A 21,271-nucleotide genomic window follows, 5' to 3' on the forward strand; every position below is an offset into this window, starting at 1 on the left:
CTCATCGCCATAGCGACGACCCGGCTCGCGCGCCGCGCCCAGGCCCTGACCGGGGCGTCGTGACGTCATCACGCCCTCCCCGGGCGCCCGGCCTCGCGGGCCTTGCGTCACCCCGGCCAGGGGGCGGGGTGGGGCTGCGAGGGCACCGTTCAGAGCCCGGCCTCCCGGGCTCCAGGAGCCCGGGAACCGGGATAAGCGGGACGGCGGCCGCGGCGACTGGGGGTGCGCGGTGGAGCGTGCCCTGTATTTTCTATACGGGTTCCGGGGCCGGCAGCGGCGCGCCGAGCGGAGAGGAAAGTGCGGCGGCCCTGGAACCTGGATATCGCGCGAGGCAAGCTGCGCGCGGGCGGGCGGGCTATGGCGCAGGCGGGTTGCGGGGCCGACGCTGGTGGCGGGGCCCGGTGCATGGCGGTCTGTCGGCGGAGTCGCCCTCGGGGGCTGTCAGGTTGGTGGCTGCGGGAAGAGTGGGTTCACCGTGCCCGGGGTGGGAGGCCGGGCGGGCGCGGGGCCCCGGGAAGGACCCGAGCCCGGCGCGCCCACCCTCCTCCGGCCCTAGCCGAGCGGCCGGGCGGCTGGACGGCGGCCCGACCCCTCCCCCACCCCGGGTCCCTGCCCCTCGATTCGGCCCTGCGACTCCTCCCCCGTGACTCCCAAACCCCGTGACAGCGCCCGCCTCCCACCTCTGCGACCCCCACACCGCTCCCACTAACCCTAAAACCTCACCAGGTCATACTCGTTTCCCACTCATTGCCTCCGCCAACCCAAATTTCCCCAGCGCTGCCCAGGGACGCATCAACCCAATGACTGCCTTGGGTCCTCATCCAGTGACTCACGAGCAGAGAGCCCCACAGGCCACCTTGGGGACCCCAAACCTCAGTGACCCCACTGGCGCGGTCATCTCCTTCTGCTCCCTACAAACTTAGTGAGCCCCCTCAACCTTTACTGGTAGTTAACTCTTAAGCTGTGCTGCAGTAGTTTCCTACTTACATCAGGAGTACTCTGCTCCCACTCATTCATCTACGTGACCCTCAGTAATTCCTTCTGTACCCTGTAATATCATGATCTTTATTCCATGGTCTCCCCTGATCCTGAAATCACCCCCACTGGCAGTCCTCTCTGACACTCCCTGGGGCAGTGACCCCTGAGACCTCAGCCCCCCAGTGTCAATCAGCACATGACTTACAAGTGCCCCACTACTTTGCTGGTACCCAGGAGCATACAGAGATGAATGTGAAGTAGTGATAGTTAGAGGCATCAAACTATTTTGGTTTGAGTGTGTGGCCCCTGATTCAAGTCCCAGCTCTGCCACTGTTGTGTTTTGGGAACTGGGGTGAGGTTGCGTCCTCACTGTGGACTGCAGTTTTTCATCTTATTGTGATAAGGTTGGCTTAAATGATCTCTTATTCCTTCCAGTTGTGACATTCTGCAGTTCTCAGTCAAGTAATATTTGCTTGCGATTTTATTTGTACCCTGCTTGAGTTTACTCTTGTAACCTCACTCCAGGGTCCACTTGCTTCATGCACTTTTTTCCTCATTCCGATGACCCTCTACATGCCCATTTCCCGTAAGCAGGTCCCATCTGCTAACTGCTTTGCAAACCAGATAGCAGAAAGTTCCAGCCCCCGGGCATAGATGTAATAAGAGACCTGGGTTTCTCCATGACTCTGGTTCGGGGACCTTAGACAAACCAGTTAGCCTGTCTGAACCCAGTCTACACCTCCACTAAGGGAAGATAATAGTAGTGCCTGAGATAATTTATGCAGAGCACTTGGCACCATGCCTGGCCCACGGGGAGCCCTTAAGCATAAACTGGATATCATTTTGCCCTCAGTGGTAGGGTATCAGTCACGAGCACAGGACCCATACCTTGCATTACCTTTCTGCCACTGATTCTTGGAATCCCTATCCTCTTATGTCTACTGCAGCCTCCTCATTTATCTGGCTCTTCACCCTGACAGCGCTTTCATAGTGATTGGCACTTTTTTTCTAGCACCTACTATGTGCCAAGCTTTGTATGTATGAATTAAGCTTATCTCTCAACAATCCTAAGAGGTCATTATTAGTTCACCCCTATTTCCCTTAGGGGTGAACTATTTGGTTTATTTGGTTTGGTTTTAAATAAATGCTTATTCACACGATGAAGTAACAGCTGTGATTTGAACTGATAGCTTTCAAAACTCACTTGCTCCATTGCCTCTCTTGCCCCCAAACCTATGTAGTTTTCCAGGTCACCCTCAACCTCTTGTTCCTTATCACATCAACTCATTCTGTGACCCCCAAGCTTTCCATTACCCTTTATCCATGATTTGGTGACTTCTTAACCCCGTTGCTCATGACTTTTGACCCAGAGGCCCTGATACCCATGTACTTTAATATCTCTTTTCATCCTTTGTTCACACTATCTCCTCACCCTTGAAACTCCTAGCACTCACTCTGTGATCTCACACAACCTAAGGCTGGAGGTGTCTCCAGCCTCACTGGCACTTCTCCAAATCCTTGAATCCTGTTAAGACCTTTACCCCCAGGAATTCACTTACCCTAAACCCCTCTAGCCAAGTAGTCTTTCATCATATGATCTTTCTATTTTCAGTCTTTTCTTGGTATTCTGGCTGACTTCGTCAATCCTCAGTCATATCCTGTTACCTGAAACCTTCATCTAATTAGCCTCATCCGTTGGGGCCCCCTTCACCCAGCTTCAGTGAAATTAGCACCTTGTATTCCAAGTGAACCCACCCTTAATACCCTATACACTCTCCTACTCTAAGATCCCTCCTCTTTACATCCTGTCCAACATCCTGTGAGAGCCTGCCTCACAGATTCTCAGATCTCATGGCATCTTCGTGATCTTTTCAGACTGAAATCGTCTTTCCCCTTTTCCCTCCTGCTGTGTCCCTGTCTCTTCTCACAGTATCTTTTTCTTGCTCTCATTTGTCTTCTGTTCATCCCCAACTCATCAATAACATTGGTGTAAACCTCTCTCCCATCCCATCTCTGAACTCTGCCTCTTCTCCCATTCTGTTTTCTTGTGACCCTGCTACTTGAATGACCCTGCTACTCTCAGCTGTCCTTTCTCCACACACAACTGTTCGAGCAAACCTCATTGGCCTCTTTGGTATGTCCAAAGCACTATACTCTTTCTTCTCAAGGAACTTCTGATAATAGATCACCAGGATTTCAGTTCATTAGGAAGCAAGGAGAGAGACCTCAGGATTCCTTCTGAATCAATATAGCAGCTTTCCTTCATATATTCCCACGATCCTGTCCTGTTTATGAAGCCCTGCTGTATATGCCCTCAGGGTAGAATGGTTTGAGTGTCAGCCTCTGCCAGCATTGAATTAGCCCCATTGTTTTCCATACCCCAGGACTTTCCAATCCCCTCCCACCGGAAGGCTGGGATGGTGAATAGCAAAATGTGTCATTAAAGATCCACATCCAAAAGTCTATTCTGTGGGTCACGAATCACTGGGTCTCCCATAATGTATAGCAATAAATACAGCAGCGGGCAAAACTAGAATTAAGGAAGGAGAAAATCCTGGTGTCTGGTGTCTATAAATTCTTTCAGTTGATTTTTCAGACTTTTTGTCTTAGGCATGTTCAGTCTTAGGACACACAACATATTCTGCCTTGTCTCTTAGTTGTTTGTGTACTTTTTTTTTAGCTACTCCTTAACCCTACTGTGATTTCTTTGAGAACAGAGGCTAGGGTTTATCTTCTGTCATTTTAATGGTAATATAATGGGGTTCATTATTCTTTCTATTTTTGTGTAAGTTTGAAATCCATAATAAGACGTTAGCAGGTAGTCACTAAATACTGGATTGAATGAACTCATTCAGTAATCTTACATCAAGTACAAACAAGTGAAAACAGTTTGTGCCTACATTTATTTTGTAGCCACAACATCTCACCTCCCCAAGCCCCTCCTAATATGATAATAGGTTAATAGGTAAGTTCCTTTATTTAAACAGTCTGGAACTTCCTTTTTCAGTCATTGATATGGGGGGGGGGGGCTATGTGTAAGTGCTTGTTTTTACTGTATTTCTGGTAAAACTTGGTTGACATAATTGCTGATACACAGTGGTAACAAGGCCAAGTTCTGTCACATATAAACCGGTTCTCGAAAAAGCAACTAGAGGATATATTTAGTGAAGGTTACAGAGATGATCAGAGAATAGAGGAAATCAAACTGGCAAAACATTGGTAGTTGTTGAAGTTGGGTAATAGCTTTGTTGGGTTCATTATATTGTTCTATTTTTGTGTAAGTTTGAAATCCATACTAAGACTTTAGAAAAGGCAGCTAGATGAACAAATGTGAATATAGCACTCTTCCTGGGAAAATCCTCCAAGCAAATGAACTGCTGTTACCGAGTCAGTAATATTATGTTGGTTAAGTAGCAAATTTAGTCTTATTCTGTCTCTGACCTCTTGTTTGTGAGATATCAGGATGCTAAATACAAATATTAGCACGCTGCTGAATTCTGCACCTGATGGCAGAATTATTATGTCCTGGCGATGAGCATTATTAACCTGGTTCTTTCCAGCTCCCCAGCCCAGGAGCACTTTCTCGTGATAAAGAGCTGGATTGGGATTTAGAAAAAGTAGGGGGAAGAGGGTGAAGAATCAGCTAACATCTACTGCTTCTGGCCTAAACTTTTCAGATTACTGGGGGATCCTAAAAGTATGGATATTCATTTGTGTACTCGTGCATTCCACAAATGCTTGGTGCATTCCACAAATGCTTAGATATCCTAGTACCTGGAAACTGAGTAGTGAATAAAATAAAGTTCCAGGACTTAAGGAATGTACCTGTTAGTGAGTGGATGAGGGAGGTACATAAAATAAATAGATCAACAGGTAAAATATAGAGAAAATTAAGCAGAGAAGAGAGACAGAGTATATGGAGCCGGTATCAAATTTGTTTTTTAATTGAAATAACATTACGCTATAACATTGTATAATTAATTTTAAATAGAGTGACCAAGGAATGTCTCACTGAAAAGGTAACATTTGAGCAAAGACCTTAAAGAAGTTAAGGAATGGGGGAAATATATTTCAATTAGCGTAAACAGCAGGTGCAAAGGCCCTAAGGCAGGAATGTGTTTAGTATACTTAAAAAACATGAAGACACCAGCAAGGTGAGAGAGGGGAAACATAGATGTAGGGGTAGGAGTAGTCTGGGGACAGATCACATAGGGCCATATCAGCCAGTGGATTTTAGTGTGAATTGAGTGAGATGGGAGCCATCGGAAAGTTCTAGGCAGAAAAGTGACATGGTCTGACATAAAGGATCATTCCAGCTACTATGCTGAGAATAAACTGTAGGGGGCAGAAGGTGGAAAACTGGTTAGAAGCTTATTGCTTTTGTGTAGGAGAGAAAAGTTGGTGTCTTGGACCTGAATTAAAGAAGTGGTAGAATGAGAAGCAGTTGTATTCTGAATACTTTAAAGGAGGAGCTGACAGGATTTGCTGATGAATTGGACATGGTGTGTCAAAGAAATAGAGAAGTTTAGAATGGCTGCCCCTCTTTTGGCATGAGCAACTAAAGAATGGGTTTTTTTGGGTTTTTTTTACTGAAATGGGGAAGTCTGGAGGAAGGATAGGTTGTGAAAGAGGAAGATAAGGAATCCACTTTTGAACATGCCAGGTTTGAGATTTTTTTGGACATGAATTTGTTGAGTCAGTAGTTAAATATATAAGTCTGTTAGACATGTTCAATTTCTGCTTTCCTGGGAACTGAAAGAACGCTTACTGCTCAAGAGACAAAGGAGTACGATGGGAAGAATGCTGGTGGCTCCACTATGAGGCCTGACTGTGTGATCCTTTGGGACTCCTCCAGCAGCTCTGGCCTCTGTCTTCATCGGCTGACTTCTCAGCCCCTTTCCATTGTAAGAGTGATGAATTAAGTGCTTAGAGTGAACAAGATAATATATGTGGATATCTGAGAGCATTTTAGAAACTGCTGAGCTCCACATGGGGTAACCAGTGTTTGTCCTCTTTCCTTTGTTAAAGTAATACCCGTGAAAGCCTGCCATGTGCTGGATCTGACAAGAGGACTCCTCTGTGTCCCGGCGGAGCTCTGCAGTGGGGCTGCCTGGTTTCGCTGGCTTCACTGCTAGTGATCTGGTGTGACTTGTTCTTGAGAAGAATCTGGGAGAAAAGAGTGAATATGGATGACAGAGACAGGACAAGATTGTATTCCAAGTGAGGGAAAGTGGCCAGCCTGGCCAGGGTGGAGGAGCAGATGGGGTGCTGGAACTCAGTATCTTCCCTCCCTCATACTTTCACTAACATTTATTCCTCCTCTAGGAGCTTTACCTATGGACCTCACAGTTCTATAGTAGAGGTGGGTTTCCAATCCAGTCTCAGGAAAGGCGGTTAGATGGAATTCACAGTAAGTGAAACTAATTGAGGATTCAACTTCCGGCTGCAGAGTTCAGTCAGCTGTGTGACCTAATAGCCGTATTCACTTAGTGTATCTGTGTGCGCATTCTTTGTTAGGTGCGGATTAAGCTGAAACACATGTTCTCCAAGAACTTAAATTATAATTAGTATAACAGAAGCAGGAGTGTTATTCCTCACTAAAAGTCAAGTTTAAGAAAACACAGCCCGTGGCAATGTAATTGCTTTACTGCATCTGGAAGCAAAGTCCCTTGAGTTTATCCTTGTGTCATTTACATGTCAGTGTTTATATTGTGAGGAGAGTCTGACCAGCTAACAAAAGTGAAAGAGCCCATCTTAATTGACAGGTCACCCACAAAATTAGTTTAGAATCTTTCACGTAATGGAATAGAGAACTTTTGTCCTGATGAGTGAAAAGAAACTAATACAGATCCAAATGCAGCTGAAGCCATTGTCTTTAACTGGGGGCCTTAAGCTACTGACAAATTAAGCTCCATTGCCTCTCACCCTTGCCACTGTCTGTCAGGAGCTAGAAATGCGAGTGTCACAAGTTCTATTCAGCCATCTGTTTTGTTGGTAGAGTGTGGGACCCACTGACACTCCTCACTTGGAGTTCCGAATCAAAAGATTGCAAGACTAGCACGACATTTGAAGCCTCATAACAGGTCACCAACTGGAAGCTAAAGCACAGCTTTTAGTGCTGCCAGGTTAACACTTGCCCAGAGCTTCCCTTCCATAAATGATTCATCTCCGAGAAGCTCAGATATAATTTGTTAGCTTCATACTGTTTTGAGGGCATAACTCATGATATGTTGGAAGTCCCTGCTGCTGTGGGACAGATGATAAGAGTATGAGAGCCACGCAGTGGCTCAAGGAGAATCAAGGAACTAGGAGCTTCTTGAGAACTGACCTGAAGCTTTAGATGTGGAGGGTATGCCAGGGGCATCTGAGCCCAGAGTTCTGTCTGTCTAAGATCATCCTCTCCACTGGGAAAGTGCTGTCCCAAGGCCACAGAGAGAGTGAAGGAGAAAGGCAGCCCCTGCTCTATTACCACTGCAGCTGGACCCACTGTCATGATCAGACAGGAACAGTGGGGAGCCAGCATGTCCTCAGGTCCCATATAGATTTGCTGTTGTCTGATGCTAAGCTTGTTCAGCTTTCCATAGGATACTCCAGGGTGGAATCCATGAAATATGCAACTAAGTTTTCAGATGTGGTTTTGCTACAGACTGTAGGGAGTCTTGGAATCTATCCTATCAGCATTGGACTAGCCATGCCTCCTGAACAAAGGATCATATTTCTGTAGCCTAACAAAAGAAATAAGAAGCATGCTTTTAGTCTTTCTATTTTTATTTATTTTACCTAGAGTTAATACTATTTTTAATTATAAAAGATACAGAGTGAAAAGACATCCTTCTATCACAATGGCCTGGTCACTCGGTTATCCTTCCACAGGCAACCCTGGTTAATAATTTCTTAGCTCTCTTGCCACAGTGGCACATTGTATGCATACAGAAGGCCCTGTTTTATACCTTGCCACTTTTATTTAATGTGTTGTGGAGATCTTTCCATGTCAGTATATAAGGGACATTTTTGTTTATTTATGTGGAACTTCTATCTTTATAGACACTTGTGTTGTGTCTAACTTTTTTTGCTGCTACTACGTAGGATGCCATGAATAACCTTAGACATTTGCAGTTTTTCAAACATGGATGTCTATCTGTATATTAGACATGAAATCACTGATCAGACTATAGGTACATTTGTAATTTTGATTCATACTGCCAAATTGCCCTCCGTAGACCTTGTCCACACAGCAATGAAAAGCTGTGCTTATTTACCCAGCAGCTTCCTGGGGTCTGTTTTGAGTTAAGAACATAGAGATTAACTAAAGATTAATGTAGGATACTGAATCATGGGGTCCCGCCCTGACACTATTCCACAAGACAGCCTAGTTCAAGAATATTGCATTTAAAATTATATGCAAAAGAAGTAAGTGGGCCAGTGGTGTTTAGAAGAAAGGAAGGAAACTAAGTTTCCTACATCAGTACTGAAACTGGCAGGCACTGAAAGAGGAATAGCAGGCTTTCTCTGCAGGGTTTAGGAGGGATGAGGTGCAGATAGGAATAGAAGACTAAGGAGAATAAAGGAAAACCTAGAGAAGGGGGGACTGCCAACCAAACAAATGGAGTTAGCGTCCACTGGGGAACTGCCCTTCAGAAATGCGGTCTCTCTTCATTTCAGCACCTTTATTTTTTCTTTTTTTATAACTTTTTACTAAAGTATTATTGCGTTATAGTATCATTTAAGTTTCACATGTGCATCATTATAAACCAACATCTGTATATACTACAACATCGCAACTCTTTAAAAAGTTATACCTCTTTTAGCACAACTGTTCCATTTTTTGGTCTCTTAAGTACTCGCCTCACTTGGAGTTAGGGTTTCCTGTGAGCTGGGACTGGATGAATGTCCAGCCTTACAACTTTTTCCACTTAGTGTTAATTTGTTAAGCCTCCTCCGTTAATCCAGCTGATCTTCATGGTTTTTGTCTAAAATGTTTAAACAAGCATCCCTGTGAAAGTAGGTCATGTTTCTGTGCATTCTTCTTGTGGGATAAATTGTGACGATGCAGTTATTAGATCTCAGGTCATGCACCTTTCCCAGCGCGATTAAGCACTGACAGGTTCTCTGGAGAGCCTGGAGCGGCCTCAGTGCCGTTGGTAATGCGCACTTGTGCCTGCTTCTTGACCTTGCCACCATCGATGGTTATGTTCTTTTTTTTAATTACATTTATTTCTTAGAGCAACTTTTTAAAGATTTATTTATGCATACAAGAATTAGTGTACAGGCCAGAGGTGTGGGTATGAGAGGATTCACCAGAGACAGAGTGGGGAGCAGAACAGGCAGACTGAAACACACTGCTGAGGGGAGCAGCAGGCGAGTCAGGAGAGGTCTGCTGCGCCATGTGGCCGGGGATTGAACTTGTGCTGCAGTGGTTGCGGAGAGCTTCATACGTTGCGTCTTAACCCCTTGCACCACCAGGGAGGCCCGAGCAATTTTTAATTTACAGAAAAATTGAACGGAAGTATAGAGTTTCCATATACGTCCCTTGCCCCTGTTTCCAGTTTTTCCTGGTAACATCTTGCACTGGTGTGGTATATTTGCTACAGTCAATAAACCAATGTTAATGCATTATTGTTAACTAAAACCCATAGTTTACGTTAAGATTCATTCTTTGTGTGGCACATTCTGTGGGGTTTGACACATGCATAGTGTCAGGTATGCACCATTACCTGTCGTGCAGAATAGGTTCATTGCTCTGAAAATGCCCTGCGTTCTACCTGTTCTTCCCTCCTCCCTCCCCTTTCCCCCCTGCACTCTTGGTAACCACTGATATTTGTATTGTCTATAGCTTTGCCTTTTCCAGAATTTCATTAGTTGTAGAATTTCATACTGTATGTAGACTTTTCAGATTGACTGCTTTCTTTTTGCAAAATTTAAGTATTTACAGTTCCTTCATGTCTTTTTTGTGACCTAATAGCTCATTTCTTTTTATCACTGAATAATATTCTATTATATGGATGTTCCACAGTTTATTTGTTGAAGGGCCTCTTGGTTGCTTTCAGTTTGGGGCAGTTATGAATAAAGCTGCTGTAAATATTCATGTATAGGTTTTTCTGTGGACATAAATTTTCAGCTCACTTGGGGAAATACCTAGAAATAGGACTGCTGGATCCTGTGGTAAGAATATGTTAAGCTTCATAAGACACTGCAAAATTGCCTTCCAGAGTACCATTTTGCTGTTCCGTTTTGTACTCCCACCAGTGATGGGTGAGAGTTCCTCCACATCCTCGTCAGCATTTGGTGTTGTCATTGTTTTGGATTTTGGCCATTCTAGTAGGTGTGTAGAATGGTTTCTCATAATATGGACTCTTGGATGTTAATTCTCTTCTTTGATTCTTGGTAATTTGATAAGTATAGTATCATGATTCTTTTTTAATTACTAGTAAGTGATTTTTTTGTTTTTTTTCACTATTAGAATTTTTTGCTTGGGAAGTCATGTTGTACCCTTATTTGTATATTGGGAATTTGTTATTCTTGGAGATCTGTTTGTATCTGCCAGCATCAACCCTCTCCAATTTTTTTTTAAAGATGTATTTATTATGCATACAAGAACTGGGGTACAGGCCAGAGGTGTGGGGGGTGAGAGGACTCACCAGAGACAGAGTGGGGAACAGAACAGGCAGACTGACTGAAATATGCTGCTGAGGAGAGCAGTGGGCAAGACAGGAGAGGTCTGCTGTGCCATGTGGGTAGTTCCCTGGCCAGCCGGGATCGAACTCGTGCTTCACAGGATAGCTTCACAGTGCTGTGCTTAACCCCTTGTGCCACCAGGGAGGCCCCCCTCCAATTTTTTTTTTATTGCTGTAAAGTACATATAGCATATACCATTTTTTCTCATTTTTAAGTGTACAATTCAAGTGCACGTTTTTAATGTTTTTTTTTAAACCAACTCTTTTGACTTAATTTTTTTTTTTTCCTCAAAAGTTCAGAAGTACCCTGTCTTCCTAACTGAGATCTGGACATTATTCCATTTTGATGAAATAAATATAACTTTTCTGCCCGAGGGTGATATTTTAAATAGCATGATTTTTAAAAAAAACCATGATGATGCAGTTCCTCCCAATGCTGATTATTTTCAAATAGTTCTTCTCAAGCCATTGATGACCCCAGGCTGAATTCCAGAAACGATTCAGATACAACTTCAGCATGTCTATATTAATTTGCTTATTAGTGATTTGATAGTGGCCTTTCCTTAGGGTAACCCTTCCAAAATACCTTTGTTCTAGGCTTTTATTTTCATGGACTAAAGGTGGGTTTGAAACCCAGTTTAGTGAACCTGGTTTAGTGTTTACAAAGGTGTTAAAATTCACTTCAACGTATGACTGAAAATTAGATTCTTAAGTTAGTTTAACTGAATTCAATTCTGGAGTAACAGGGTCTACATATGTATTGCCCTTTTGGAAATGAAAATAATCCACCTTGCCTAATTACCTCCTTTTCTGTGACTAATTCAAATCTATAGAATTGTAGTAGCCAAATAGGAACCATACTAAAATGTGATTTGGACTTTTAACATCATTGTGCCTTTTGCAAAGAAATGTTTAGCTGATGTTTAAAATGTGTGTTGTGTTAATGCAAGTTTCTGTTATTAATTTCCTGTTTTCTCTTTAGTGTTTGGAAACCCACAGAATCAAGTCTGTTTCACTAGGGGTTTTTTAAAGTGTGCATTGAAGCCTTTTTCTATAAAAACAAATACTGAATCCTTTTACTACAGCTCTTCCAAATCTGGTTCTGATTTGTTTGCCACTTAACTCCCTGAGCCTTCATTTCTACCAACCTGCTGCCTCTTTGTCCTCGGTCAATTTTTCTATTTCCCAGTAAGGATTTTTCTGAGTGAAAATTAAGTAACTTTTCCCCCCCCCAAAGTCGAACATTTTTTTCTTCCCAAGTAAATGTTTTGTTTTGCTTGGGCTTCTAAGTACAGTCCCCCTCTGGGCTAGCTGAGGCAGAGTGTAGAAAGCCTCATTCCAACTATCCAGGAGTCCAGGTTGGCGTGGAATAGTGAACAGGTGCCTGTAGTCAAGGCAAAACCCAGCTTGGGTGTGGGTCTGATTAGATCACAGCCGTGACGAAGAGAAACACGAATATTTGGCTGCTCTTTAGTTTCCTGCCTTTTCCATCCCTTAATTTTCTGTTTTGAGAAGGCAATTTAAGCATAGTTTGTTCTATAGCGAGAGACCTAAAGATCCAAAGTATCTAAAAAGTCTTTGTAAATGTTATCTCGCTCCCAAAATTATAATTTATATTTTTGCATTAGGAAAAACATTTAAATATTACGAAGCCATTGTGTGTATTTCCTGTATCAGGCAACAGTAGGTTAAGTTCATTTGAAAATGCAACAAACAAACTGGGTTTGCCTCTGAGAGAGTCAGGAGTGCTTCCTTTTGGTTATTACCTTCTGTCTTGGCTCTTATCTCCCCCAGCCCCCTGAGGCTGTCCCCTTTACCCAGTTCAGGTCATGGGGAAACTGGTAAACCTTATATCCTCCAAGGGAAAACAGACCAGATGCTCCACTTTCTTCTCTCTGCACCCGCCGCCCTTTCTCAGAGGGGGAAATTTCTGGGATTTGTTTTATGAATCTGAAATGTCAAGTGCAGACAGAAACTGCTCAGACACAGCCATCTGGAGACAGTGACAAGCCTTTGTTTGGCTCTGCTAGTGTGTTTTTAGTTTAGTGCTAGCACAGGAGTTTTCAGGGTAAACCATCATTTAACAAAAGGAGAGGGAAAAAAATGGCAATTCAGACACTTGTTCATTCCTAAGAGCCATGTGTCCTCACCACTAAGATGGGGGCTCTGTTACAAAGCAGTCTCAGAAATCAGGGAAGGTCAGAGAACAAGAATGGTCACTATTTAAGATTTATAGTACAATGCTTAAGGAGGATGTAGCGGCGGGAGGATACGGTGCAGCATCTCTGTGATTCGAGCAGATGGGGTAAGAGGAGTCCTGGAGCCCTCGGTGGCTTTTTCAGGGTTTTATTGGGATTTACCAGGTACACGGCAGGCAGGAGTGCTGGCCCCCCGGCAAGTCTTCACTCTTTCTGGGCTCTCCAGCGTTCTCTCGTGGCCTTGCTTCTCTGCTGGCTCTGCTCTCATTCTCTCCTTGGCTCTTTCTTTCGCTCTGCTGGTGTCCCCGTGGCGCTGCCCTTATAAGCCCAGTCTCAGCCCAGGTGAACCCACCTGTGTATGGCCACACCCCACTCCAGGTGCCCGCCATCAGGCATGCATTCAGGACCACAGGGATCCTAATGGCGGGAGGGCAGAAAAGCCTGATACTTTACTTACCCTACAGAGGAAAATTGAATGTTGGAGTTATTTTGCCTGGACATAAGAACATATAAAGGAGTAGAGATTTGTTTTCCTTGCATTTAAGAAGGGTTATTTTGGGGAATGCACTACCAGCTATTCCCTCTTTCCATTGTGGTTAGGTCAAGGGCTGGGTTTAAATTGCAGTGGTAAGTGCTCGCTTTGGCAGCACATGTGCTAAAGTTGGAACCATAAAGAGAATATTAGCACTCCCCCTGCCCAAGGATGACACGTAAATTTGTGAAGTGTTTCATATTTTAAGTAAATAAATAAGTTGCAGTGTGGATGAGACAGAAGTGAAAGAACCAATATTCAAGTGTTTTGAGTGCTGAGTATGTCACTGTGTTAGCAGAAGAAGACATGCAGCAGATATTGAGGGGAAAGGATTCTGGGCCAACCAGTCTGGCTCTGAAACCTGGCTTCAGTGCTTATTAGTGGTGGGGCCTTGGACAAATGACTCCACCTATAAGCCTCATCTACTTCATCTCATACAGGAATAAGGAACCTACTTCCTCACTGGGTTACTTTTAAGATTAAAAAAGTTAATATAAGAGCTTTGAACAGTGACTGGCACATATTAAAGGCTATGTGTGGGGTAAATATAATAAACCTGGAAAGGATCTTAGGGTCATCTGTGCTAGTGCTTCATTTTACAGATTATCCAGGCCGACCTAGACAGTAAAGCCATTCTCAGACCTCATTTCCAGTGCTGTTACCACTATTCTTGGCTACGTTTTAAAAATACCCATTATTTCAAAAGCATTTCCCTTTAGGTTCCTCTTCCATTCCCTTTTCCTCAGAGCCAGTGCTTCCTGTGTGCCAGCACTGTGCTAAATGCTGACACGTGTCACCTTATTTAATCCATGCAGCAATACGTGAAGAGAGTCCACTGTTTCCCCCATTTTTTAGAAGTGGTGTCTGAGACTCAGAGTTACTTTCCTAAATCTACACAACTTTTAGGATTAGGGTTAGGATTAGGACATAGTCTGTCTGACTGAAGTCTGTGTTTTTAACCCACACCACTAATTTTTTTCCTCAGAAGCCCGAAGAGAGCATGTATGAGGTAAATTCAGAAGGGCCATTGCTGGCAGGAGCCACAGGGCCCGGCCATACAGATTTGAGGCCATTTTGTAATTCCTTTTCTACCAACAGCCTGCTTTGTTTTCAAACCTAGGTTTTTCAGGTGGCCTAGTGCTATTATACAAAAACAGGTTACCAAAAGAATCTGCTTTCCTAATTAAGAGCATGACAGTAGAAGGTCATGGAGTAGACCAGGAGAGGCGAGGGCTAGAACTTTCATGAGATAGGGACCATGTGGGGGTTCCCAGAGCAAGGTTGATGTCACTGTTGGGATCCCAGTAGAGAGGATGGGTCAGATGTCAGAATTCCCACCTCTACCAGTGGTTCTTCGTCATGAATCCCTGTGAGACACTGATGACAGTCTTAAACACCCTCTGTTCAGGAAAATGCACACACACCAAAAAAGGATTTTTGGGAAGCTTCAGGGCTCATAAATCCCAGATAAAAGCCTATGCAGTCTACAGCCCAGCAGAGCCCTTAGGAGCACACACACTAGAACCAGATGATCCAAGTTCAACTCTTCCGCTCCCACATAGCTATGCAACCTTGAGCAAGTTACTTAATGTCTTAGACTTCAGCTCCCTCAACTGTAAGATGAGGGTAATATTATTTAATTATAGGATTGTTGTGAGAAGTGAATTAACAACTATGTGAAATGCCTCATGCATGTTTAACACCACAGCACTGTTCATTATTAATGGTAAGAGTATTGCTGTCCCCAGAGCTTAGCCCAGTCAGTAAATGCTTATGGATAGAATGCATGAGTAATTAATTCTAAGGGAGCTGTCACGTCTGGGGTAGAGCATGTCACAAAGCAGCTGTAGTTATGTTAAGATATTGATCCACTCTACCCTTGGGGCCACGGAGTCCCAGCTGGCTGTTTAAGTGACGGCACTTGCAGTGTGATGTACAAATACCCTTCTCTCAGGGTATCCTAAGGGAAAAAGTTTTGGCCACACTGATTAGGTAGTAAGAATCAAGCAGGCAGTCTAGACTCTTAGCTCAGGAGAATTTTGTGGATGGGAGGCAAAGATCATCTTTACCAGTGAACCCAGAGCAGAGGCTTCACCAGCGGGGGCTCTCAGGCTGAGTAGGCTCCATGCCACAGTACAGGCAGAGGAGGCCCACCAGCAAGATGGTCCTGCACTTCCCTCCTCACGCTCAAGGGCCTGGTGAGTGATTCCACAAGGATTTGGGGAGAGCCCCCCAGTGAACCCGAAACCAGATTGGAGCCCAAAGTCTTATGTAGGCAACAAATGGTAAATAGGCAGTGACAAGTACTGAAGAAAGTGACTCCAGGAGTGAGTGCAAGTAAGAGGTGGTGCCCAGGGCTGCAGGGCCTTATACTGGGGCTCAGCCTTACCTGCTGGATGGATTCTGAGGGCAGCAGGCAGCCATTGACATTTTAATCAAGGAAGTGGTAGATTTAGGTTTATACATATTTTAAGTCACCCCACAAAATGTTAGAAAATGGGCAGGAAGGGCCTCCCCAGTGGCGCAGTAACGCAGTGCTGTGAAGCTGTCCGCAGCCTCTGCAGTGCCAGTTCAATTCCTGGCTGGCCAGGGAGATTCCCACATGGCACAGCAGACCTCTCCTGTCTCGCCCACTGCTCCCCTCAGCAGTGTATTTCAGTCAGTCTGCCTGTTCTGCTCCCTGCTCAGTCTCTGGTGAATTCCCTCACCCTCCCGCGCCCCTGGCTTGTAACCCAGTGCTTATATAAATAAATAAATCTAAAAGAAAAAAAAAGAAAATGAGCAGGAAAAGGTAAGCATTCGGGGGCACATACAGTGGTCTAGAGATGAGGTGATACCTGAAATTGGTACCTACACTTTTTTTTTTTTTAATTTTTTTCAAGGTGTTTTTTTTTTTTTTGGATTATTTATTTATTTATTTATTTATTTATTTATTTATTTATACAAGCACTGGGTACAATCAGAAGAATGGGAGGGTGAGAGAATTCACCAGAGCCAGAGTGGGGAACAGAACAGGCAGATGGATGAAACACACTGCCGAGGGGAGCAGAGGGTGGCAGGAGAGGTCTGTCGTGCCATGTGGGACCCTCACCGGCGGCCGGGGATCGAACCTGTGCTGCAGAGGCTGTGGGCAGCTTTGCAACCCATCGCTCAACCGCTGCACCACCAGGGGAGGCCCTACACTTTTTTTTTTTTTAAGATTTATTGATTTATGCATACAAAAACTAGGGTACAGGCCAGAGGTGGCAGGGGGCGGGGGGCATGTTGGTGAGAGGATCCACCAGAGACAGCCTGGAGAACAGAACAGGCAGATTGAGTGGAATACACTGCTGAGGGCAGCAGCAGGCAAGTCAGGAGAGGTCTGCTGCACCATGTGGGTAGCTCCCTGGCCGGCCGGGGATGGAGCTCGTGCTGCAGAGGCTGAGGATAGCTTCATAGGTTGCGTCTTAACCCCTTGCGCCCCCAGGGAGGCCCTAGTACCTACATTTCTGAGGGAAAAGGAGGAATCAAGCATAACCCTAGAAATTCTAGTGTCATCCCTGAGTTAGAGGATACTGGAAGTGGAACATTTCTGGGGGGCAGTGGCACGTTGTGAGTTCTGATGGTGGCTTGTTCCGTCTGTGATGCCTGTGGGAAGTTCACTGTTCACAGGCGGGTGGGTGTTGGAATGAACAGAAAGCAGCAGCAGCCAGTGTGTTGGCTGCTGGCTTTCAAAGGCCTCCTTTCCAAGGGGAGCAAGTTTAAAATGGATTTTGATCAATGGTATCTTATTTTACAACCAAATTGGCTGACATGCTTCTCTCATATACATAACTTTTAAAATTCTTAGATCTGTGTCTTTTGAATCCTCTTCATAAAACTACAGTAGTTCTCTACTTTGAAGAATTCATCTTTTTTTCTTCTCGGCTGGCCTCATTCACTCTTTCCCTGTGTGTCCTTGCAGCAGGAGGAAGCTGTGCAACTCATAATGTGTGACACTGTCCATGTTCTCAGATTTGTGACCCAGAAGCAAGCCTCTCACCTCAGCTGTGGCTCTCGGTGCTGGCCAAAAGCCAACTTCATGTCTGAGTGCACGAGCAACAGTTGGCAATGGAGAGCTTGGGGCTGCAGACGGTGACCCTCAGTGATGGGACGACAGCCTATGTCCAGCAAGCTGTCAAAGGTGAGTATTTCTGTGAAACGCAGAATCCCATCCTGTCTCCATCCTCTGAAGAGACATGTCCCCTTCCACAAGTCTTGCCACCATTCCGCCTGCTCTCCTGCTCACCACGACTTGCTCTGCGTGCAAATCTTTGATGAACTGATGAAAAGGAAACTCTTTAAAAATACCATCTAGACAAGCTAGAAAATCAGACTAACCCAGCTGTAGGAGCCAAAACCTTTCAAAGGCAGAACTCCTTACATACAATGAGTTGCTCATCAGTATTTCAGGACAAACATATGGTTATGACTTCCTGCTTTTCAGATACTGTCATTTCTCAGTGCTTTCTAGAAACAGTTTTTCCTAGTTCAAGCAAGTTTAAGCACTATCTACTGAACATCTGTATGTACAAGATATTCTTCTGGGTTCAGAGTAGGACACCCAAGCATAGAAGTCATGCCTCAGAAATAAAAATACAGGATACACAAAATTGAATTGTAGATAAACAATAACAAAAATATGTGTGGTTTAGGTATGTCCCATATACTGCATGGGATTAAATACTAAAATGATAATAGTAAATACTAAAGTAATATCCATTGCTTATCTCAAATTCGGATTTATCTCAAATTCGGATTCTCAAGGAATTTGAAATCAAGGTGGGCATGGAATCAACAGAGTGTCATTGAAAGACAGCAGCTGGGGGCCTCACTGGTGGCGCAAGGGGTTAAGCACTGCACTATGAAGCAATCCGCAGCCTCTGCAGCACAAGTTCGATCCCTGCCTGGCCAGAGAGTAACCTACATGGCACAGAAGACCTCTCCTGTCTTGCCCGCTGCTCCCCTCAGCAGTGTATTTTAGTCAGTCTGCCTGTTCTGTTCCCCGCTCTCTCTGGTGAATCCTCTCTCACACACACCCTGACCTCTGCGTCTCTGGCCTGTACCCCAGCTCTTGTATGCATAAATAAATAAATCTTAAAAAAAAAAGTATTTAAAAAAAAAAAAAAGACAGGGCCTTTGGAGCAGGGACACTGCCCTCACAACAGGCTCCTTTCTCGCCAACATTCTCCACATTCCAGATGGTGTGCATGTCTTCTTGGACAGCACAGGCCAGCACTACTTCATTCCTACTCTTGATTTTGCCTTTTCTAGACTCTGAGCATTGTTGTCCTCATGACTGCACCGCCCTTGAAACGTCCTTCTTCATTTCAACGAATTGTCAAATGTATTTCAGTTCCCAAATTTGTGCATCAGTTGTTTGTTGATTTCACTCCTGATGATGACAAAAGGCCCTTTATCCTCATAGCAAGCTCTTTCCATATGACAAGGTGTTGGGGGCTTCCTTCCGGAAAGCTTTCTTGACAAGAGTTGTCCATGACGCATGGGTCTGGCTGACTTCCTTTCTTGAGAGTGCAACTTCCCTAGGATACTTTTGATGCTGAAACCCTTTGTTTGTAGACTTCCCAGCACAGGCCTTATCCATTGCTGCAACCTAAGTAGCATGGAAGAATAAGGAGCTGCAGGCAGGGCTGTGATTACTCCATCACCCACTAATTTGCATACCTCAGTATTCAGCTATGAAATAATGGTTGAGTAAATGATAAAAAGCAAGTGGCCACACTTGACCTGGGAAAACTCACTCTTCTTAGGTCTTTCCTTCTCCTGTCAGAGTCCCTTTACTTCCCCAACCTTTCCATTTATGTCTCTCTCACCACTCTTCCTGGCTCTGTTCTTTGCTTTCTCCACAGTGCTGCAGTGTGTGTGTGCATACTCACACTCATACACAATAGATATCACACTGCTGAGGGTAGAGCTGGCCTGTCAGGAGGGGCCTCTCACTGGGGAGCGCGTCTGAAACTCTTGACTGGGCACTCTCATCTCTGTCAGCAGAGAAACCCTAAAACTTTATGAGACTTATCTAAAATTAGAGCAAGCATAAAAATTTCATTCAAGGAGGCCTCCCTGGTGGCACAATGGGTTAAGTCTCAGTACTATGAAGCTATCAGTAGCCACTACAGCACGAGTTCGATCCCCAGCCAGGGAGCTGACCCACATGGCGCAGCAGACCTCTCCTGTCTCGCCCACTGCTCCCCTTAGCAGTGTATTTCAGTCATTCTGCCTGTTCTGCTCCCTACTCTGTCTCTGGTGAATCCTCTCACCCCCCCATACCTCTGGCCTACACCCCAGTTCTTGTATGCATAAATAAATAAAATCTTTTTTAAAAAATGTCATTCAAAACCAACAAGTTTGAGAGTAGAAAAGTGTGCTATGAATAAATGGGGAACTTACCTGTTCTGGGTAAGTGGGTGCTATGGTGCCCCCCCTCCATAATGGGATATGCAGGCCATGTCAGCCACCAACCTCTCCCCATTATAGTCTTTGGTGGTTAGAGGAAATTCTAGCTTATAATTTTTTCTCAAATAGCTCTTGTCAACATTTTGTTTTCTTTCTTGAAGCACTTTCCCCTTTTTTATTTTTTATTTATTTTATTTTATTTTTTTACTTTCCCCTTTTTTAGCAGAATCTGTGCTGGTACTTCCAGAACCTCAACTACTGGTGACTTTGCCATGATAGATAAAATATAAAAATGTAGGTAGCTTACTGCTTGCAGGATGGAAGGGAAGAGAGCGGGTCCTCCCCCATCTCATCTGCCTTTCTCTCCTACTTTTTACCTATGTATTCGTCTTCTGCTTTTTTTTTTTTAAACTTTACCTTACCTTTCTTCACCTGGGTGGTAGGACTGTTACTGACCCAAGAAAATTCATTTTAGGAGTAGGGTCAGGAATTCCTCTGAGGTGGAGATAGCAGAGAGCTGGACCGGAAGCACTTAGCCTGGTCCTTTGCCTACACAAGAACTCAAACTCCTAAACCTTGGGGAAACTGCAAAGAAACAAAAGACTTGTTATTAACTCTTCAATCTCCCTTTCCTTGTATCTTTCTCACTTCCTTTCCCTTTGCCCCCCTCTAAAATTGTGGACACAGAGAGAGGCCTACCTAATTCTCATTCTAAATCTAAGAGTTTTTTTCTTTTAAGTGCTTTGTATTAGGGATCTGAAATAAAGGGTGATGGCTAAGACTCAGGAATTTTATTATTTAGCCTGTGTGTTGCCTTAGGTGACTTGATTATTTTTGTGAGAAACTGAAGTGTAGAGGTCAGAGATCAGTGAAGGAGACATTACCCAACAGTGGCAGTAGAACAAGACTAAGGACACAAAATAGCATAGTGGTCACATTCACATAGCTCTGTGCTGCTTTCTTTCTGTTTCTTCTAAAATGTAGAAATGGGGTTATCATAATAACTAAGGTTTATTGAACACTAACCACATACCCAGCACTGTTCTAAGTGTTTTATGTTTATTAACGCAGTTCACTATCATGCCAGTGAAGACACAACTTTTAATCCTCTTTATAAGAATGGGAAAGGGAAGCACGGAGAGGCTAAATAAGCTCTCCCAAAATTACAGCACTTAAAAGAGGTAGAGCTGAAATTCAAACCCAGGAGGTCTGACTTGTTCCAGGGCCCATTCCTTTTTATCACTGAGCTGCTCTGCCTTAGCAGACTGTCACAGTGGGAGATGAATATATTTTGATTTAGGTAATTTGGGTCATATCTAAATTTTGTTTTTTTTTTTTTTTTTTTATAGAGGCATGCTTTATTTATTTGTTTGCTGGTTTGTTTGTTTGTTTTGTTTATATAAGCACTGGGTACAGTCAGAAGCGCGGGAGGGTGAGAGAATTCACCAGAGCCA

The 21,271-nt window shown here is 44.2% G+C and overlaps 1 protein-coding gene and 1 non-coding gene across 4 annotated transcripts in view; both read left to right on the forward strand.

Annotated features, from left to right (window-relative positions):
- The first annotated feature begins 103 nt into the window (after positions 1-103).
- ZNF76 (zinc finger protein 76) overlaps positions 104-21,271 on the forward strand; it is a 31,734-nt gene continuing 10,566 nt past the window's right edge. The window contains exons 1-2 of one of the 3 annotated variants that reach the window (XM_037519566.2): positions 104-331; positions 17,376-17,544. In XM_037519566.2, the coding sequence (XP_037375463.1) occupies positions 17,472-17,544 (73 nt within the window). In that variant the 5' untranslated portion in view covers positions 104-331; positions 17,376-17,471. The other 2 variants (XM_037519568.2, XM_037519567.2) reach the window with 2 other exon arrangements.
- Positions 13,482-13,588, forward strand: LOC119253582 (U6 spliceosomal RNA). The gene has a single exon (XR_005127121.1). It is a non-coding gene; the product is annotated as a U6 spliceosomal RNA (small nuclear RNA).

This window comes from Talpa occidentalis, unplaced genomic scaffold, assembly GCF_014898055.3.
Source record: "Talpa occidentalis isolate TD23 unplaced genomic scaffold, MPIMG_talOcc4v2.1 talOcc4.2, whole genome shotgun sequence".
In the NCBI taxonomy this organism is placed as follows: Eukaryota; Metazoa; Chordata; class Mammalia; order Eulipotyphla; family Talpidae; genus Talpa; species Talpa occidentalis.